The 20,806-nt window shown below is 39.5% G+C and overlaps 1 protein-coding gene across 2 annotated transcripts in view; it reads right to left on the bottom strand.

Annotated features, from left to right (window-relative positions):
- The window catches only part of Glis3 (GLIS family zinc finger 3), a 429,601-nt gene that overhangs the window by 272,178 nt on the left and 136,617 nt on the right, over positions 1-20,806 (bottom strand). For both annotated transcript variants that reach the window (XM_077797022.1, XM_077797023.1), the window contains exon 5: positions 16,973-18,089. In XM_077797022.1, coding sequence (XP_077653148.1) covers positions 16,973-18,089 — 1,117 coding nt within the window. The remainder of the gene's footprint in view (positions 1-16,972; positions 18,090-20,806) is intronic.

The following is a 20,806-nucleotide window of genomic DNA, read 5'->3' on the forward strand; positions in this document are numbered from 1 at the left end:
TCTCAGCTAAAGCTAAATTCTTGCTTAAACAATTGCACCATCTCTACCCTAGAAGCTTCCCCATCTAGAGAATAAATTCTAGTACAACCACCCTTCCAGGTCAGGGAACCAACCCTCCATTCACATCTGTATTTCTATATAAAAAGGAAATACCAAGGTCAACTAGGCACTTGAGGAAGTTTATATGTCTTCCTCCTACAACACTAGAAGGATAAAGGATTGTTCCCAATCAGCTAGTCATTAGTGCAAAGGTCATGGCCAACATCCTCAATGAGGCTGGGGAAGTGGGAGAAGCTAAAGCTCTCACTCGGCAGATCCAAGAAAGGATTTTTGTTTTGTTTTGTTTTGATTTATAAGCCAAATATTTGTGTTTTTAGGCACTGGCTGAAATCTGAAAATATCTCTATGTGAATAAGTCCTACAAACTCAAGGTCCCCTCTTCCCAGGATTCTCAACCAGGAGCAATTTTGCCCCTATGAAAACGTACAGTCATGACAGCATACATTTTTCATAACTTCTGGATATAGAAGTTGCTACTAGTATCTAGTAGGTAGAGGCCAGGGATGCAGCCAAATGACCTTCAATGCCCCAAAGAGCCCTTTACCAACAAAGAATTACCTGGTTCAAAAGTCCAAAATGTCAACAGTGCCGAGGTCAACAAGTTCCACCTCCACCAGTAGAATAGGAAACCTTAACAGAGTATATAAACAGTCCCCAATTAGATACAAACACCCTGAGATATAGACTAACAGATTAAATGCCACTGTTTGGAAACACTGAACATGCTTTTTTCAGATAAGGGATATAAAACACAAAGAGAGCTTCTGAGTACTGTTACAACCTCCATTTCCTCTTCACTGTCACCCTTAAGAGATTTGCAGAGAAAGAGAAAAGAAGGAGTGGGTGCTAAGAAGATGGGAAGAGATGGGAGACAACAGAAGAAGAAAATAGTGTAAGAAGAGAAGCAAATTCTCTATGCCTTCTTTGGATATAGATAGGACATAACAGTCAAACAAAAGAGGCATCCTGCTGGAGCCAACCAAGTTTTATTGCCATAGACATGAACATCATAAAATTTCCCCAAAGCTAACACATAAGGTTCTGCTCCCTAGCTATCATAATCCATAGTAAACAAATTCAACTCACAGTACACAAATGGTTTTTCATTAAGCTGTTTCTATAATAAGAAGTAATATAATTGTGTGATCTTAAAATTAAAATGATTTCCTCAGATTCACTGGGCTTCTCTCATCCACAATAGTGCCCAAATCCTTCATGCAACATACACACTGAGAACATGATGCTGAGTCCAGCCCATCCGACCTTCCAGCCAGAGTCACTGCATGCTGCTCCTCATCAGTACCAGGGAAACATCTGGGCAGCAGGCCCTCTGTTTCAGTCAGCTTTTCAGTCTTTGTAACCAAAATACCCAACAAGAACAACTTAGAGGAGAAAATTCATCTGGGGCTCATCATTTCAGAGATCTCAGTCCTCAGATGGCTAACTCCATTGCTCTGGGCCCAAGATGAGGCGGCACATCATGGGGGAAAGATCCCATGGAAGAAAACTGCTTAGCTTGTGGAAGATCAGGAAGGTGGGGGGGGGGGCTTCAGGGAAGATGGACCCTTCCAGGGCATATTCCCAGTGACCCATCTCCTCCAGTCATAGCCCACCTGTTTACAATCACCCAATCAGTTCATTCTAACCAAGAGGGTCTGATGATGTTACAGTGCTCATGATCTGATCATTTTACCTCTGAATATTCCCGAATTAACAGGAGATTATGAGGACACCTCATTATTCAAACCATAACACCTGCTACATACAAGTCAGTAAGGCAACTGAGTAAATGCATCCCAGAACAGAAGACACTAATAGAGTGATTTATTAAAAGGCAAATCTTGCAATCTCACTATTAGAGACGTAGAAAAGCACTACTCATTTTTGTTTGAATCCCCTAAACATATAGTAAGCTATGGAGCTATCCAGCCTGTTCCTGAACTCCTGTCACCCTAAAGATAGGGTGATTTGGTACTGTTTCTCAGAGTATCTGCCTATGCACTGTTAAGTTTTGTAGGAATGGGGCTGGGGATGTGGCTCAAGCGGTAGCGCGCTCGCCTGGCATGCGTGCGGCCCGGGTTCGATCCTCAGCACCACATACCAACAAAGATGTTGTGTCCGCCGAGAACTAAAGAATAAATATTAAAAAATTCTCCCTCTCTCTCTCTCTCTCTCTCTCTCTCTCTCTCCTCTCTCACTCTGTCTTTAAAAAAAAAAAAGTTTTGTAGGAATTAAAATATATGAATTCTGTTGTTAATGCCCTTTGATTTCAAGACCTTAAGACTATGTTGATAGCAATCAATTTATTCCTGGAGCACATTCCCCTTATTTTCTGCCTGCCTATCTTCTGGTGTAGAAGCATAAGTGAAGGCATTTCCATGGCAGGCTAACTTGGAACAACCTCTTCAACCTGTATTTCCCCTTAGATGGCCCCTATACATCAGAGGTGGAGTCAGGGCAACACAACAAAGCCAAAGGAGATGCAAAAAGTTTGGTAAAGAGGAATTTCCTCCTGCTTTTAATTATTATTCCTTTCATGCACCTGCCATGGGATTTGGAGTACAGACACCAACTCTGTCATCCTTTTGCTTCTCATTTCCTTTTAAATTAGGTCAGCCATTCTCATAACTTTAGGTACCATCTATACTCAGGTGACTCCCAAAATCATATCAGTTAAGACGTCTGAGCCTCAGAATCACTATTTGAATGTCTAACAAGCTCCTCATACTTAGCAAATCCAAAAGAAAACTCTCTGCTTCCTTCCCAAGTTTCCTACAATTACAGCATCTCAGTAAAAGTTAGCTACAATCGTTCCCGATACACAAGTCAAACACTGGAGTCATCCCTGACACTTCCATCTCCCATATTCCATATCTAATCCATTGGGGAATCATGTAAGTCTGTCCCATATGTTGATATGACCAGAATCTAACTGTTTATCTCAATTTTTACTACTGAGCATAAGTAGGAAGATGAGCGAAAAGGCTACTGCAGTGATCCCTGTCCACCTCTATTCCTTGTTCCCTTTCAATCTACTCTCCACACATTCCCAAATGATTCCATTAAAACATAAGTCAGAGCCGACCACCCTCCATTCAAAACCCTGCTTTCAGTGACCTAATAAGGACTTAAATAACTCAGCCCCAACTTTTTCTCTCACTTTACCTTTTCTCTTGTTTGCTCACTACACTCCAGCCACTATGGACTCCTTGATGTTTCTAGAATACACCAGGCTAACACCCTTCCTTATGGTCTTTTCATAGCTGTTCTCTCTGCCTGGCACTTTCTTCCCTTACCTATCTACTTTATTTGCTATCTTCCTCCTGTGAATTATGCTCCCAGAGAACAGAATGTTTTTGGTCTGATCTGTTCTGTCCACTGCTCTATCTCCAGTGGCTAGAAGACTGGCTGGCATGAAACAGTTGTTCAATAGTCAAATACATGAAGTAGAGATTTCTGTTTTGAATATGGGGGTCACTCAGAGATCACAGAGAGCATACATACCAACAATTAAAAGAAAAACTCTGCATTAAAAGGTAAATAAATACCAAGTATTTAAATACCTAAAATATTTTAAGTGAAGCAATTATATAAATAATCTTAGAACTTTTTCATGTTATAACAATTTTCTTTTATTTCCTTTTTTCTTTTCACTTTTATAATATCATACCTATTTGAGTGAAAATGAAGGAGACAAAGCAAAGTGATGTAGAGATGGTCAGTAGATTGTTTTTTAGAGAAGCATAAATTGTGTATTTGTTTGAACCCCCCCCCCCACACACACACACATTGCAGACACCTTCAATTAAGCCTATTCTAATCTCAGCTAAGTGAGAATCCAACTTCAAAATTTCACTCCCAAGCACAGCTGTTTGACAAGTGCAGCAGGGGCCTGTCAAGACACTTGGCAGCATCATTCCTTTGGAACACAATGAAATTTTTTTTTTTTGGCAACTCCTATTACTCACTGATGGTAATTAGCAAGCCAATCTTTGGAGAAAACATACAATCAAGCAACTAAAAATGCCTTTTATGGAACTCCTCCTTCAAAATACATCATTGACCACAAATGGTCAATATGCACTCTTTATTTTGAACTAAATTGCCCATTGGTTCACCAAGATCTATGTTCCTAACCCTGTGGTCTAGTGAAATTCATTTTTTCTGAAGTTCTAAATTCAAGAAAAGTGACGGTGACACAGTTGTTGATTTTGATTTACTACCTCAATAGAGTATGCAATTAGAGTGATTTCTCCATTATTTGCTCAGATTATACAACTCCTTCCTTGACTGGTTCCATCATAAAGGACCTGTTCCATGGCCACAGAACAAAATCAGGGTCACAATCTAAATACGGCTTTCCAGAAGCACACAGTGGAACAGGATCGGGGTGACCCAGACAACTTGAGAAGCTGGAGTCCTCACTCCACAGTGGGTCAATGCACTGGGCTGTTGAGGGGAATATTTGTTTCAGGGAGGGACAATTAGAGGCACTTATAATAAACTCAGCCCCTGCCTCGAGAACCTGAGTACTTCCCACCTCAATTTATGATGCAGCTTGGGAACTTTCAAAAACAAACAGTGCCTGTCCCACTGTCACATCTTTACAATGACTTGTATTCCAGCACACCTCCACCAACACCTTGGACAAGTTTCGACAAGCGCGGCTGAATCACTTGAGATGGGCCAAAAGGTCAGGGCCCTGAAACTTTGTCAGCATGATTATCTAAAACCACTGGAAAGCACTCCATGCATTTCAGAGAGCAGGTAGACTTTCCACTACACAAAAGCAGCTTTTGTTTCTGTATATGTGACGCCTCTTAATTAGAATCAATGATTTTTTTTTATTGTAGCTCCTGATAAGCTTGTTTGCCTAGCTTCATTTTCCTAAAACACTTTAAACGTTTCTAGGAAGGGTGAATGTCGGCAGAACACTGAGATAGGCCTTGAACCAGGGTTGTGGTATTGCATGGTGTTTACAATTTGTCATCCTTGGGGGTAATTTTGCAAGCTTAAACACACTAAAGAACATATTATAAAGAGCCAGGCAATTTCATTTTGTTTGAATATATTTATGGAAATGGACCAAAAGTGTCCATAGAGGCACATTGTCATTTTTTCCTTGAGTATGTGCCAGTTCATGACCACAAGCAAGCATTCAGAGAATAGAAGAGCATTTATGACCACACTGTGTGTATCAAATAAGCTCCTTTATGAACAGATGGGGAATATTGTGTTTCAGGGTCTCAGTAAAATAGCCCTTCACACCAAATTTCTGTGCCTAATAGTGGATCTATTAGTGATTCATTTATGACCTTGCCCTTGATAATGAGCAGATCTCCCTGATGGGTGAATGCCTGTGGGACATGAAGACATTGCACATCCTCATAGCTTGGAAAGATGATGAGCAATGGGGAATTATACACCAAGAACATGTAATTTGGACAAGGTGGGAAAAACTGAGTAATCCACTCGAGATAAGGAGAGTTTCCCCAGCAGTGGTGACTATACGGCAATGGAATCCTTGGAGAGTAAATAAGAAAGGAACAGTTGGGCTGGGGAAGATTTAGTAAGTTGAATAGCAAGTTATAGGAGCCAGCACTGATAAGAAAAAAAGAAATGGTCTTTAAGAAAACCAGTTTGATGAGACAGGGTCACCACTCATGGAAAGCTCAAAAATCAAGACTGAAATATTTCCTCTTTTCAAGGGACACAGAAAACCTAGATAAGTCAGGGGTGAAGCAGGGGGCACTTCCAGTTCCCTAGGCAGATACCATACTCTGCTTAAGTTTCCTCCTCGGCACTCAGACCACACGTCCCAGACTCCCTTGCAGTTAGTTGGGGCCATGTGATTTAGTTCTGCCCAAGCGAAGCATGTCACTTCTAGACCTGACTCCTCCAAACTTCTCAACAGCTTCTCTTTCACCCTAGACTCAGACTGCTGAGCCATGAGACTGAAGGATCCTGAGTTACTATATGATTACAAAGAGCCAGCTGTACTAGAACATGAGCAAAAATAAGTCTTTATTATACCAAGCCACAGATTTGAAGTTGTCAGTTATGGAGACTAGATTATCTTAGTGTATTCCAATAACGTTCCCTTCTTGTAATTTGCCTTTTGAAAATCATATTACTGCCTAAAAGTATGGTTCATCTCATTTTTTAAAAATATTTTTAGTTGTCCATGGACCTTTAATTAATTTATTTATTTATATGTGGTGCTGAGAATCGAACCCAGCATCTCACACATGCTAGGTGAGTGCTCTACCACTGAGCCACAACCCCAGCCTTCATTCTTAATCAGAAGTTCAGAGAGCTTCAAGAGCAATGGAAAAATTAATTTGCTTTTAGATCAACAGAACACAGGTTACTTAAGAAAACAATAGGTGGCATTCTTTTTGAGAGGAGTTGAAGGAAACAAACTGTTCTTTCCTATGTATAAAAAGTCAAAAGTAGTTACTTTTTTGTTTTGTTTTGTTTTGTACTGGGGATTGAACCCAGAGGCACTTGATAACTGAGTCACATTCCCAGCCCTATTTTGTATTTTATTTAGAGACAGGGTCTCACTGAGTTGCTTAGTGCCTCTCTTTTGCTGAGGCTGGCTTTGAACTCAGGATCCTCCTGCCTCAGGCTCCTGAGCCACTGGGATTACAGGCATGCACCACCACTCCTGGCCTACTTATTGTAAATACTTTATTATAAAAAATTTCAAATATCCAGGAAAGAATAGAATAGTGAATCTCTATCTACCACCTAAGCTTCAAGAAGGTGTGGTGTGGGCTGGGATTGTGGCTCAGCAGTAGAGCACTCGCTTAGCACAGGCGGGACCCGGGTTCTATTTTCAACACCACATAAAAAAAATTAAGGTGGGCTGCGGATGTAGCTCAAGCGGTAGCCCGCTCGCCTGGCATGCCCGGGGCACTGGGTTCGATCCTCGGCACCACATAAAAATAAAATAAAGATATTGTGTCCACCGAAAACTAAAAAATAAATATTAAAAAAATTCTCTCTCTCTCTCTCTCTCTCTCTCTCGCTCGCTCGCTCTCTAAAAATAAATAAATAAATAAAGGCATTGTGTTGTGTCCATCTACAACTCTCTCACTCTCTTAAAAAAAAAGAATGTGCTGTGTGTGTGTGTGTGTGTGTGTGTGTGCACAAGCATGCGCACATATTTGAGGTCTACTGTATGTTAATCATTGAACCAGGTGCTGTCAGTAGAACTCAAAGGTGAATATTAAATGATCCTTGAGTATGTAGTAGAAGGAACAGACTGAATCTCAAACCCCACAAATTACTTAGTTCTGAGGGCTACAGTGAGGGTTAAAGTAATCTAGTAGCTCAGAATTTATATCATAATCATTTTCTTTCCCCTCTAACTCCCCAAAGGAGTTTTGGGGAAAGGTTTAATACTTCCTTTCTAGTCAAAATATAGCTCCCGTTGGGAGGGCCAACACACTGAAACTTTTCTTAACCATTCACCATTATGTATATAAATTACTCTTTCCCAAAGATACTTCACAAAAGAAAGCTTCAACTCTGTGAAGTTGGGGAAAAATTAAGGAGTAAGGACAAGGGCCCTTATAGCAGCATGGAGACACTCAGAGATGTCACTGCAGATGAGATGGACAACAAACTTGTTTTTATTTCAGAATGTTTTATAAGGCTAGGTTCCTCCATTTTCCCTTCATTATAACTGTTCCCTCAATTCCAAATCCGTTCTCTTGACTAACATAATATCCTTTGAACTTTTCTGGATAAGGTTCACACTAGAAGTTATGACTGGGAATGGGGAAACCAAGTTTCAAAAGACAGAGGTTAGCAGTAGCAGTTAGTTCTCATCAAAGGACATGCTCAACAGGTCCAATAGTGCTGAGAAATGAAAGCACTGTAAAAAAAAAAAAAGTTCAGAAACACAGAAATTATTCTGGAAAACAATCTGAGAAACTGTCTCATAAATATGAGGAGCAAGGACCCAGGACCAATCAGATGCCCTATTGGGCACTCTAAATGCTTTCATCCAGAGCAGGACTCTCAGAAAAACAGGCAGATGACTTGACCCTGGGCAGCCTAAATCCAGTGAGGCTAGTGCTGCTAGAGCAGGAAGCTCAAATAATAAAAAAACATATCTTCCTCTCACCTGGCCTTCCCCAGTCTAGAGAGGATGGATCGGCCCTACAGAGTGATAGATGGTCACTAGAATTGGGCACTATTTTTATGAAAATTTATTTGATTTTCTTTCCTTTAAACATCTTAAGCATTTAGCTCTGCCCTCTATTAATTAGTCTGAGCAGGGAAAAAATAATCCAAAGTAAATTTCAACAGCAGAAGGTCTGACAAGCTCAGCATAAAGCGCACCAGTCTAAACCTTTGTTTAACAGTACTTCTGTCTCTTTACAGATTAAAAAAGGAAATATTTAACTAATGGAAGAGAATGTATGTAGCCTCTGTCCACATCTTAATCATTCTACATAATTGATCAAATGTCTTAGGTCTCCAGTCCTCCCTAGGTTTTTAATTTTTGTCTTTAAAATTCACAACAGAAAATGCTTTTATGCTTGTCTCCATTCATGTGTTTCCCTGGCTGATCTCTTGACAAAAGAAGAAATTCATGTTTCATATGATAGCTGCTAACAGGTATATTTTAATTAAAAAATTAAAGTGTAAACTTGCAGAGATAACGGACTTGGTTGGAGGGAGTCAAAGTTTCATTTTGCATATACTAAAATACAGTGTTTGCTACCTCAATGAAACCACCTCCTCAGTTTTATTTTTTCTTTTATTAACTAGATTTGCACTAATATTAACTAGGCTTGTAGTTCTTCCAAGTTTTAGTAACATTATCCCTATAATAAGGCCTTCACAAGTCCTTGCAGTCTTACTTCCTACCTAGTTGTGGTCTATCAAACTTCTTGGGAACTGTTTTTTCCTCTGGGCTCTTTCATACCTCTGTGCCTCAGCTTGAATGGCCTCCTTCCCTTCTCTGTAAGTATTAACTACTCTCTTCTTTCAAGACAGAGTTACCTCCTCTGAGAAGCCTGCCCAATCTCTATTGGCAAAATTGAAAACTTCTTCCCCTATTTTCCCATTAAAACAATTTGCATAGGTCTATATCACAACCCTTGCTTTACTATTCACACTGTTACCCTCAGAAGACTGTGAGCTCCTCAAAAGAATGTCCAATCTAGCTCTGTACTTCCTGGGTTGCAGGACAGGGTGTGATACTTGGTTTATGTTCAATGACCAAAAGAATGAATGAACTTGCTTTGGGTGGGCCCATTAGTACATATGCTATTTGGGTAGGTTAAGGACGCAACCCTGTTTTCCCATGATGATGCTGGCTTAGACTAATATTCCAGTGAAATAGGAATCCTTTCATTCTCAACAGTGTTCTGACTTGAATAAGAAATTATATAGTCAGCCTCGGTTGGGAGAACTGGGTATAACTGGGTATAACTCAGGCATATTGCCCTTGACCACACAAAACCTGGTCATCTCATTTTCCAACTTCTCAACAACCTTTCAAATTAATCATTTTAAATTCTTTTTAAAAATTCTTCTCCTAAAGAATTTATCCCCCCCACTCAAGTCCATACCTATGGCCCAGGAAAATAAAAACAAATACTGTGCTGGAAAAATAAGAATATACAATCTTCATTCTATTTTCTCACCAAATTCCATAGGACAATAGCACCTATTCAGACTAATCAATCTCTCTGCTAGATGAAGAATATGTGGCTGCCTAGAGTTGGAGCAGATGTGAGATCAAGCTCTGGTCTGGGTTTGCCAACCACACATCCATTGCCCCAGGTTAAAATAACCATTGTCTTATGGATAGTCTAGAAGTTTCAGCTCAGTAATTATAGCAGAAACTAATAAATCTGCCTACAAAAAAAAAAATAAGCATCTCTTTCCAAATCATTCTGCCCCAAACTTGAAGAAGACGTTTCTGAAAGATCAAAGAGAATCAGACTACCTCTTTTTTAAGAAGCATAAATGTGTTTAGTTTTTTACTCCACACAAATTCTATCTGGACTCAAAGATATCAACACAACCACTTAAAGAAGAGATAATTAAGAAATATTCCAAAGGTCACAAAAGACATTTCTAATAAATTGCCAAACTAATTTTCCACAATGGTGCAGTCTGAATGAACTAAGAAAAACAGACTTTTAAAACTATATATGAATAAATCTCAAAAGGTTTGCCATATACCCCCTTAACCTAATCATTTATGAGAAGATTTACATAGTGCTTTCTAATTTTAAAAACGTTATTTCAGGGCATAAAATTAGAGAAGAACCACAAAATAAATATGAACTAAAAGGAACATTAACCATCATGTAGTTAATGATTTTGTTTAATGAGAATAAAGCCTCAAATATTTAACCTCTTAGAGTTGTTCTCATTATCTATTATTTTTCATTAATCCTAGAATCACAGGGCAAAGAAACATAAACCACAATTTACTTTGAAACATTTGCCCAAATCTGCTATACATTTATTTTTAGGACAAAGTTCATAAAAGGCCACTTCTCCAGGTAAACTGGATTAAATGCCTTCTAAAGGGAAATCAAATTAAACCACCACCAAATGGCTGGTTTCTAAACAGTGCTTTGGGATGTGAAATCCGATTTGACAGACGCCTTATACAGTGTGGTCAATTCCCCCATCTGATGAGAATTTCTGTGGTTTTGCTTTTACCAATACTAAGAGGTTCTTAATTTACAGTGACATATATATGTCCACAGTATACTCGACATGTATATACATAGAGAAATATGTTTGTATCTCTTTCTTATATAAAATCACTGGGGGAAAAAAATCTCGAGATTTGGTTTTATTTTTTAAATCATTGAGTTTGCATCTAATATTTGACAGACTGATGCCTTGTGGGATACGATTTGGAAGCTACACTCTCTCTGATCTTTACCAGATGTTTCACTGGTGCTGTTTCAGCCTCAAGAGACAAAGAGGATATTAATGTTAATTTTATTTATTTAATCACATCAGGCAGATTTGATAAAAGAGAAAATCCAATATTTTGGTAATTTACCAACTCTTCAGAAATGTCCATAGTAGCAAAAAAAAATGTTTTGAAGATCACTTTATATTAAAAGCAGAGAGGCTACATCATGGTTGTGAGGAAGAATTCTCTTACCTCTAAAAATGGGAAAGATGTGACAGATCTGTCAGTGCCACTTTTAACACAGGGAGGAGAGAAGTAGCAATGACAGATATATACATCAACACAAGGCCCATCCCGACCTTTAATTTACTATTAACTGCAGAGAAAGAATACTCTGACCATGAGATGGACACTGTCAAAAGCCTCCTGCCACCACCAGAGTTTCTGTAGTATCTTCTTATCTCTCACCTCTGTTTTTTATTCCAAGGGGAAAATGAACTACCCTGATCATCGCCAGGACATTGATGATAATGAAGACATATTCTCTACTAAGTGCTGCCTCCCCACACTTTAACCTAGACAGGGGAGGCTTTCATTTATCTAGAATTTGTAGAGTACTTGTTTTCAGTCTTGGCTGCTCATTAGAATCACCTGAAAGCCTCTCCCCAGACAAAACACATCACAAACTCAGGGGAGAGACCCAGGTACTGGTACTCTGTAAAGGTCTCCAGGTGAGTCAAATGTCAGCCAAGCAAAGAATAGTGCTTTAGTGGAGAACAGCTAAACTGGAAAAATCAATTCTTCTGGGCTTTATGCTCACCTGAAAATGGCATGTATGTAAGGAAGCTGAAGTGCTATCTTAATTTTCTTTCACTTTTAAAATGAAACATTTCACACAGAGAAGTTTACGAAATATAACAGATACCCGTGGCACCTGTATTGCCACCACTGAGTTTAAGAGAAACTAATATTTTGCCATATTCATGTCAGTTTTCCCTCTTTGGAAAGAAGATGAAGCAAAATCCCCACATCCTATTTCTTTCCTCTTTAGAAATATCCCCTATCCTAAGGTTACTGGTTACTCTACCCACAGGATTTCATTCCTTAACCACATGATTATTGATCTACAACAACTCTATACTTTGCTGTGTTTAAATGTACATAAATTGCATTATACTGCATTAACCCTTTTGCATATAAATTTTCACTCAACAATTTTTGAGAGTTGCTCATGTTGATACATTCATGGGTATATTCCAATAATTTTAAACTTCTTTATATTATTTCATTAGGAATAAATCATAGTTTATTGATTCATCTTATGTATGGAGAGTTATTTACACTTTTAAAAAAACCACAAATGCAATAAACATCTTTTCTTGGGTTTCTCTGTCACCACATGCAAGAATCTGTAGTTTACACACTTAGACATGATTCTAGTGGATATGCTTAGCTCCAATCTTACTAGGTATTCCAAAATCACTCTCTAAAGTGGTTACACAATTTACTCCCTCCAGAAAAGTCAGCATACTCCCCATTCCACATACCCTTATCAATACTTGGTAGTATGAAAATTTACTCATTTTGGCCTATATAAATATTTTGAAGTGTTAACTAATAGTTATAGTTAGATAGTATTTTCCTAAGATCCCTTCTGGTCATGTTATTGTGGTCATCATATCAATGCCAAATCTTACCAAATAACAAACTAAAAGACATAAAAAATCCTTCTACAGCTTACAATAAATTTACTTTTCCTCAAAAAAATATGCTACAGGGGTGAGACTGTAGCTCAGTGGTACAGCACTTGTTTAGCATGTGTGAGGCACTGAGTCTGAGCCCCAGCACCACATAAAAATAAAAAAAAGAAAATAAAGGTATTATATCCATCTATAACTAAGAAAAATATTTTTTAAAATATGCTACATAGTCAATAGTGGCCCATGAACCCATACATCAGGCCATAAAAGAAGAATGGGGACATGGCCCCAGTGCTGTATTTATTTTCTTATGTTCATGAACCAATGTTACTTAAAAAGCAAACTACCCAATGTTCAAGCCAAAGAAAATACTCTAGGTTTGGCCAGGCAAAATGCCTGAGGAGAAATGAGTCAATTCATACAAAATTCAAAACTGTCTATGGTCAGTGACATTTTCATGAAAATCTGTGGGTGGGTAAAAGTTTTACAAAATTCCTTTTTTCTATTGGATAAAAATCATCCAGGAAAAATAAGCAAAATTTAAGTGGCAGCCCACATTCCCCCTAATTCCCTTATTAACACTCCCTAACCCCCCAGCACAACTGCTTGCAATTGTGCACAAAGGCAAGTACTGGCCTTTCCCACCCTGGCAACAGAATCCCATGCCCCTGATCACTCTGTCCTTGATCAGATAAGTTTTCCCAGCAGAGGCACTAACTGAGCATGCCTGGCCTCATTCAAAACATACCTTCCTGGGAACACTATCAGGCCAGGCACTGCACACCCTTAAACTTAATGGCAGAAAGACCTATGTATGGCAAAAACATTCTCAGTGTGCGCTCTGTTGGAACCATTACTATGGATACAGTTAGAGATGGTTGACATAAAATGTGTCTCTGGGTTAGACTTTATGTTGTCCTCCTACACAAATCAACAGTTTGAAAAAGACACAAATTCTGGGTCTCCATGACTTGTTCTAACTTGGAAATCTAGAACCTTACAATTTCAGGAAAACTTATCAGAACTCCACATAGTTACACTGGGAATGCCCCCACCGTTTTTTTAACTCCAAGATTTACCAAGGTTGGGAGTGGGTAAACAAAGGAAGGTCAAGATAGAATGATTTAGCACATAGAAATTGCTTTACTTAATAGACAGTAGTGAATGGACTTGAGTCCTTTTAAATATAATACTGCCATATCCCAGTTTCCGATTTAGCTGAGGTCTGTCTGTCTGCCATGGCCTTTACTTCTCAAGACCTTTTTGTCATGGCTGGGAATATCTCTGCCATTGTGCCAGGCCTGCAAAGAGAGCTTTGCACAGAAGCAGTAAGAATGAGATCTACAGAACGGTGGGATTATTTGGGTGGGGAAAGGAAAATAACCCATCCTCTTCTTACAGTAATTGAACCAAATAAATAATTCATAACCCTCCCCTGGTTTTGCCGTCTACAGTTCTGAGTGATCAGAACCCTAGAGTTCTGGGTAAAGCTGGAGAGTCATAATCAGAAATTCTGAAAATGCATTCTCCCATGCAGGAAAGGGAATTTGGCACTGAGGGAGGACACCAGTGACAGCCTCTTCCTGTAAGCAGGCTGTAGCCCTCTGACACACCCTCCATTTACCATAACTTCCACAAGCTCTTTGTGCTTCTTGTAGTCATGGTCACCAAACACAAAGGGGTCATCTGCCCTTTCCTGGGTCAATAAGCAATTGAGTGAAAATGATGAGTAACTCTATCATGGAAAATTAAAAGCAGTTAAGCATACGTAAAATAGACTGGACCTTTTCATTGAAACTGCTCCTAGCCTTTGCAGCATGTGACACAGCCACAAAAAGCCAAAGATCACTTCTCCAAAAGAAGAATGTGATCATTTTACTTGGCAGGATCTTTAGCTTTGATTCAACTACCTTCTGATTTTAAAGCAATGAAACATCCCAGTGTTAAAAGTTCTTTGTGTCTGGATCCAAATGTGTAAACATTCATTTTTCAAAAGCAGAAGAATACATTATTTCAGGTGGGCATCCACTTTAAGCACAATGTTTTCTATCCATGGACTACACCTTGAGAGGAATGCTAAATTTTCATGCAAAACATTCACTGCCAGTAGGCTACAGTCCTACAAATCAAGCAGATGACGAGTAAGTCAAGGGTCTTCAGAAGAAATGAAGTCCATAATATGTATGTTTATGTGAAAATGGATGACTTCTTGCTATAAATATATATTCCCAAGACTAGAATTGCAGCATTAGTCAGGTCCTAAGAAACCCTGCCTTGGATAAACATATTTGCACTATAATATGTGTAAGTAAATGGTTTGTGGTTCTAGATTTAATATGCTATTAAATTAGCAACCTGCATTTTGCAAAGATTCCATCTAGATGTGGGGAGTGGGCAGATTAAGAGAAAAATTACCTCCCATACCCATCCTGAACAGTACAATAAAGAGCTATGCAGAGGTCTGCAAACATTTACCTTTCAGCTTATTCTTTCACTCAACTATTTCTATTTTTACTATTCAGCATGCACTTCAGCAAAAGTCAACCTTATAAAGTTACACATCTTTAAAAAGTCTGGGGATAGTGGGAAAATGGGGAAATCCTGTTGCATAAAAATTAATTTTGCAATGCAGAAAAAAATTTCTTTGGATAATTCAAGGCTTTATGTTTATTTCAGTAAAACCAAATCCAGTAAACTATTTTCAGCCAGGATTAGTCAGAACTGAAAGGTTGGACTGTTTTCCTTCAGAAACTGAATGTCTTTCCTGCCTGCAATAGGATGGTGTGTTCCAAACAGAGTAAATGGAATTGCCTACAATTGCCTGTCTCTTTCTGGCATTTTTAATGTAGAACCCTACTGAAAGAGTGAGGTTTTGTCTCCTGGAATGTAATCATTCCTTTCACTCAGAACCTGACATTTTCACAATATATCACCTTCAGGTTTTCCTTAAGAAAAATCACAACATGGGGCCTAATGTAACCATGAGAAATGCAATTTCATTCCACCAAAAATTCTTAAAACTCTTTCAAAAATACCTACTGGATGGTGAAAAGGTGTTTCTAATACTTACATTACAGATGTCACCTGTTTGGTTTGCTTTTACATGAATCAGAGAACCTGGCTAATCTACAATGAGACATAAACATGGTCCAGATTCTCTATATCACGACATGCTATAGAAAGAAGGGACTGGGGTTGGGGAATCACAGTCCAGATAAGTTCCTTTTTAAAATAATTTATATATTTCACATATTTAGTGACCTCCACCATACTCATTATCCAGGGAGCACACAGAATTCTCAGATTTTAACTCTGAAGAAATATTCCTACCCATCTAAATTAATATAAACCATATGTTCTTCTTCTTCCAAGAGTTAAGTAAGCTGTCAGATTGTGCAAAGCCATCCCTGTGATCCCAAGGGTGATGTCCCACTTGTAAACCCTGAGGGCTTCTCTGAGGTGTGAAATTATTGTGAAATAGTTTAAGAATCATATTATTCAAATATAGTAAATTTTGCCCAGAAACAGAGTTCTAGGACTGATGCCGGGAAAAGGGGAAGGCAGGGGAAAGTGACACCAGGCCCACTTCTTTCAATGCCAAAGGTACATTAGGCACATTCCCTAATCCACTCCCTCCTTATATCTTTCCACAAACTCTCTCCTTAAAATTAGGTGAGATCCCTCCAGGTTCTGCTTTGTGGTATCCTTTGGTGTTTTTATGCTGGCTATAAATCATTAACTAGTCCCACAACTGGAAAGTACAGTGTGCAGGCGTGTGGGTACATGTAGCAATAATTTTACTAGCCAATTTGCTAAGTGGTAAGTTCCTTTCTTAAATATCAGAACACCCCTTTCCCCCACTCCAAGTCTCACTCAGTTTTTGGAGGGAAAGAAAAATCTGAGTATTTGCTTTGGAAGAGAGCTAAAGCTCGCTGGTGGTGTGATGTGTGTTCCTTTGCTCTTGCACGTCCACGCACATTAAGGAAGCTCCAGTTTGTGCCTGGCCAGCATTTTTTTTCAAGATTACGGACAGTGGGGCAGACTGGCCTTCCCTGCTGATCATGTACCCTTTCAGAAGAGAATCTAGAAATGGAGAGAAACCAGCAGCCACTAGCCATCAGAAGAACCTTTCCCTTCCTCAAGCTGAAGACGTATCCCATCTCATGGACATCCCCAGCACCACACATCCAAACCCACAAATGAAGAAACTGTCCTCAGACCTGTGGGCCAAGTTTAGAAAAATACACACATGAAATACAAATACTAGGCCTTGGAGAAAGGTCACTCCTGGGCTTCAGAAACTCACCGTACACTTGTTGGGCTTCTCCCCAGAGTGGACCCTCATGTGGATCAGCAGTTTATAGCGGGCGTTGAAAGGCTTGTACCTTCTAGGGCAGCCAGCCCAGAAGCAAGTGAAGTCTTCCCCCTTTCGCTGATCAATGTGGACCTTCTCGATGTGCCGCACAAGTTCCTCCTGCTGGTCATACAAGGCGCTGCAATCTATCCAGCGACAACAGTGCTTGCCCCCACCATCATCCATCTCTCCATCATCGTCCAGGGTGGCTTGAGGCAGTGCCAGTGGCTGGCTGTGGGCCACTAGCTCTGGGTGATGAAGGTGAGGGTGGGCATGGTAGGGTGGTGGGGGACCTTGAGGCGGTGGCAAGGGAGGTAGGGGGGGAGCGGGTGGCAGATCCAGGGTACCACCTGGGAAGTCCTCCAGTCGCTCAGTCTTGAGCATGCCAGAAGGTTGGCCTTCAGGGCCCGGCAGGCCATGCTGCACCACCATATTGTTGACCTGCCCGGGCTGAAGGCCACCGTGCTCCAGCTGTTGCATGCGCTCATACTCCAGTACTCCATCATCACCATAGGCCGGTAGCGCCAGGCCACCACTGGTCACCAGCACGCCCTTCTGGCTGCCAGGTACTGCACATGGCTGGGGAATACAGCTGCCGCGTACCCCCAGGAAATGCCCGTAGACCTCTGGCTGCGGGGACATGTTGGCTGGGGATGCCCTCGGCCCATTGATATAGGCAACCAAGGACGTGGGTGAGGTGCGGATGATGGTATTGAAGTCTATCCCGATGCCATCTGACAAGGGCGACAAGGACAGTGCTCTTTTCTTCGAGCGGGCCGAGTGGGATCTGGTGGATGAATGCCGGGGACTAGGGTAAGGAGAGTGGGTATTTTCCATGCCAAAAAGATAGGATGGCAATGAGTTAGAGACGCTATTGCTGGACATGGATGTCCCTGGAGGAAGGCCAAGGAAGTCCCCTAGATCCACACCATTCTGAGAGCTATGGTTGGAGGAAAGCGAAGGCAGAGCCCTGTAGCCCTGAGACCACTCTTGTTTCACACTCAAGGCCGATTGACTTTCCGTGAGACTCAAAGTCGTGGATGCCAGAGACTCCCGTGAAATAAGGGACCTGGAACAGCAGCCAGAAGAGAAGAAAAAAAAATAACATTTTAACAGGATATGGATTGCTTAAGAGCTAAAAGAACATTGCACTTACAATCCCTTATGTATTTCCCCTAATTACATTCTCCACCAAACACACATTCTTGGGTTCAGATAAAATCCAAGGCTTTTCGTTCCAGGTAAATAATATTTTCCCAAGAAGCACAATAAAAGCTAATGCTTACTGAAATAATAAAACAAAAGATATATTGTTATAATCTCAGAACTTTAATTATAATAAATAGTGCTTGCTTTATTTTCAAATATCCTTTTTAATGTAGGGGGAAAATTAAAGACCTGGGAAAAATTATTAATGTCTTGTCATAGCAAACCAAATAATCAAGTATTTGTTAAGTACCTACTGTGTGCAGTATGGTATGATAGGCTTTGCAGCGCATACAAATCTAAACAGAGTACCAGCCTTTAAGTAACATCTATTTGGGGAGGTAACATTAAACTTTACTTCATTAAAAAAAAAAAAAGAGTAAATCCTTAAAGTCAAAGCGTAGTCCAAGGGATTCAGAAGCTTTACAATTTAGTTTCACTGATATTAACAAATTAGTAAGATAATAATAATAATAATAATAATAATAATAATAATAATTAAAGAGCAATTTATCCCCTGTCAGTACTCAGTTACAATATCAAATCATCCCAGTAGGTGAAAAATATATATAAAACACATGGACTGGTTTCAATTCTTAATTTTTTAAATAAAACATAGCTATAATATATAAGGAGTTCGAACTAAAATCAAGTCATATTTAGAATTACATGCTGGGGCCATGTCCTTACATGTCCTTTAACCACACTTGCTTGCCTTGGGTTTTTGATGAGTTCTTGTTCTTAAATCAGAGCAGCTTTGGGCTGAGAGTAGATCATTCACTTTCAATTGCTTGTTTTACAAGATTTCCCTACCTGTTCTTTCCCTTTGCTAAATAAGCTTCATGTCTCACAATATTGTATACATTAAAAAATGGCCCATAATGTAGCTCAGGCCCCTTTAAAATTCTTTTGCTTTATTACGGCATGGTTGCTTTAAAAAGAACTGAAGAAAATAAAAAGCTATGTACCTTAGACAGAAAATCTGTCACAAAGAGGCTACTCATGTAGACATTTAGAACAGGCACTGTATTCCCTGACTTAGACTCAGTGTACAGCAGAAAAGTTGGCTTATTTATGTGTATCTGCACTTGCTTTCTACAGAGATCTATTTTGGGGATAATAAAATTAACCACAACAAAATGTTATAGAAAATGTCTGCCTTCCCCAAAATGAATACTTTTACTATCTTTAGCTGTTAAATATCAACCTGTTGCAAAGGAACAAGTGAAAAAGAGAAACACTTTTATCCCACCTGTTCCTCTTACTCCATTTCACAAAATGGAAGCCAGGAATGTGGTTTCCTATGAGTGTGAGATATTAGCAAGAAAACAGCTCTGAAATGCACACTATGGGGTGATAACACTGTGATCAACATGATGTTACCATCAGGCGAAGTAATGTTTACCAATGACAAACACAGCCGGAATGTATGTCCAGTTGCCCTTGACATAGATTTTTTTCTTAGTCCACATCCTTACATTTGGGTTGAAGTCCTTTTTCAAGCCCCAAAGTGTTTTCTGAACCATCTGTTTTTTAATTCCCCGTGGACACTTTTCAATTATTTTCTTAGCACACTTGCAGCTTGTGGCTCTTCCTGCAGAGCTCAGCAGAAGGCTCCTGGTGATTGGATGTCAAGGGCCCTTTGGTCCCTTCCCCAGTGAGATTCAGGAATTACTTTCAGACCCAAGCTAAATCAGTAGATATGTCATATTTGAAGCAGAGACAACTGACTTTGCTTTACACCCTGAGAAAGTTTATAGAACATCAAGAATAAGAGCTTCACTAGAGCCATGTGGCTGAGTGGATGTCCATTCTCAGGTGGCACATTTGCCTGTCAGTGTCATTTTAGAACATTTCAGATTTTTAAGCAGTGACCAACAGAGAATTTTATCTACCTCTATAAACTTTGCTTATAAAATTATATTATTTGGTTTGAGGGCAGCCTATAGTGAGACTTGTTCATTGTTCCATTGTTGAAAGATGATTCTCATTTTTCTCAAATTACACCTGACTATGGCTTAAATTAAATCTGAATATAACCCTGTGTAGATGCTTTGCTTAATACCTTGGACATGTCAGTTTTCTAAGATAGTTATCATATATTTTTCGAAAAGCAAATTCTATATTCTATCATTAAAGCAATTAGTATGAATAGGGCTGTGTCTGTCTCTCTCCCTCCCTCCCTCTCTCTCTCTTTCTCTCTCTCTCAGCAGCCAGTCTCTCTCCTAACTCCTATGCAGTAATCCAGACCTTTTACAGTTCTAATGCATGGAATATCTCCCCAATACACCAGTTCTCAGTAAGAGTCCTCTTTCCAAAGAGGTTATATACTATCTGTGCACCTGGAAGAATATGTGGGTATTTTCCTCAACAGAAGTCAAAGTCTCTCAACAGAAGAGGCATTTTTAAATCTCCCTAGTACCTACCAGAGTGTTAGATAAATACAAAGTATTCAAAAATGTGTTAATTAACAAAGTAAATAAATAAACATCACGATGGTAACTATCCAATATTTGTAACTTACAAAGCATTTTTCTTATGTTACCTTCTTATTTGACACAATATGTGAGGCAAGTAAAC

This window comes from Urocitellus parryii, chromosome 4 (genome assembly GCF_045843805.1).
Source record: "Urocitellus parryii isolate mUroPar1 chromosome 4, mUroPar1.hap1, whole genome shotgun sequence".
In the NCBI taxonomy this organism is placed as follows: domain Eukaryota; kingdom Metazoa; phylum Chordata; class Mammalia; order Rodentia; family Sciuridae; genus Urocitellus; species Urocitellus parryii.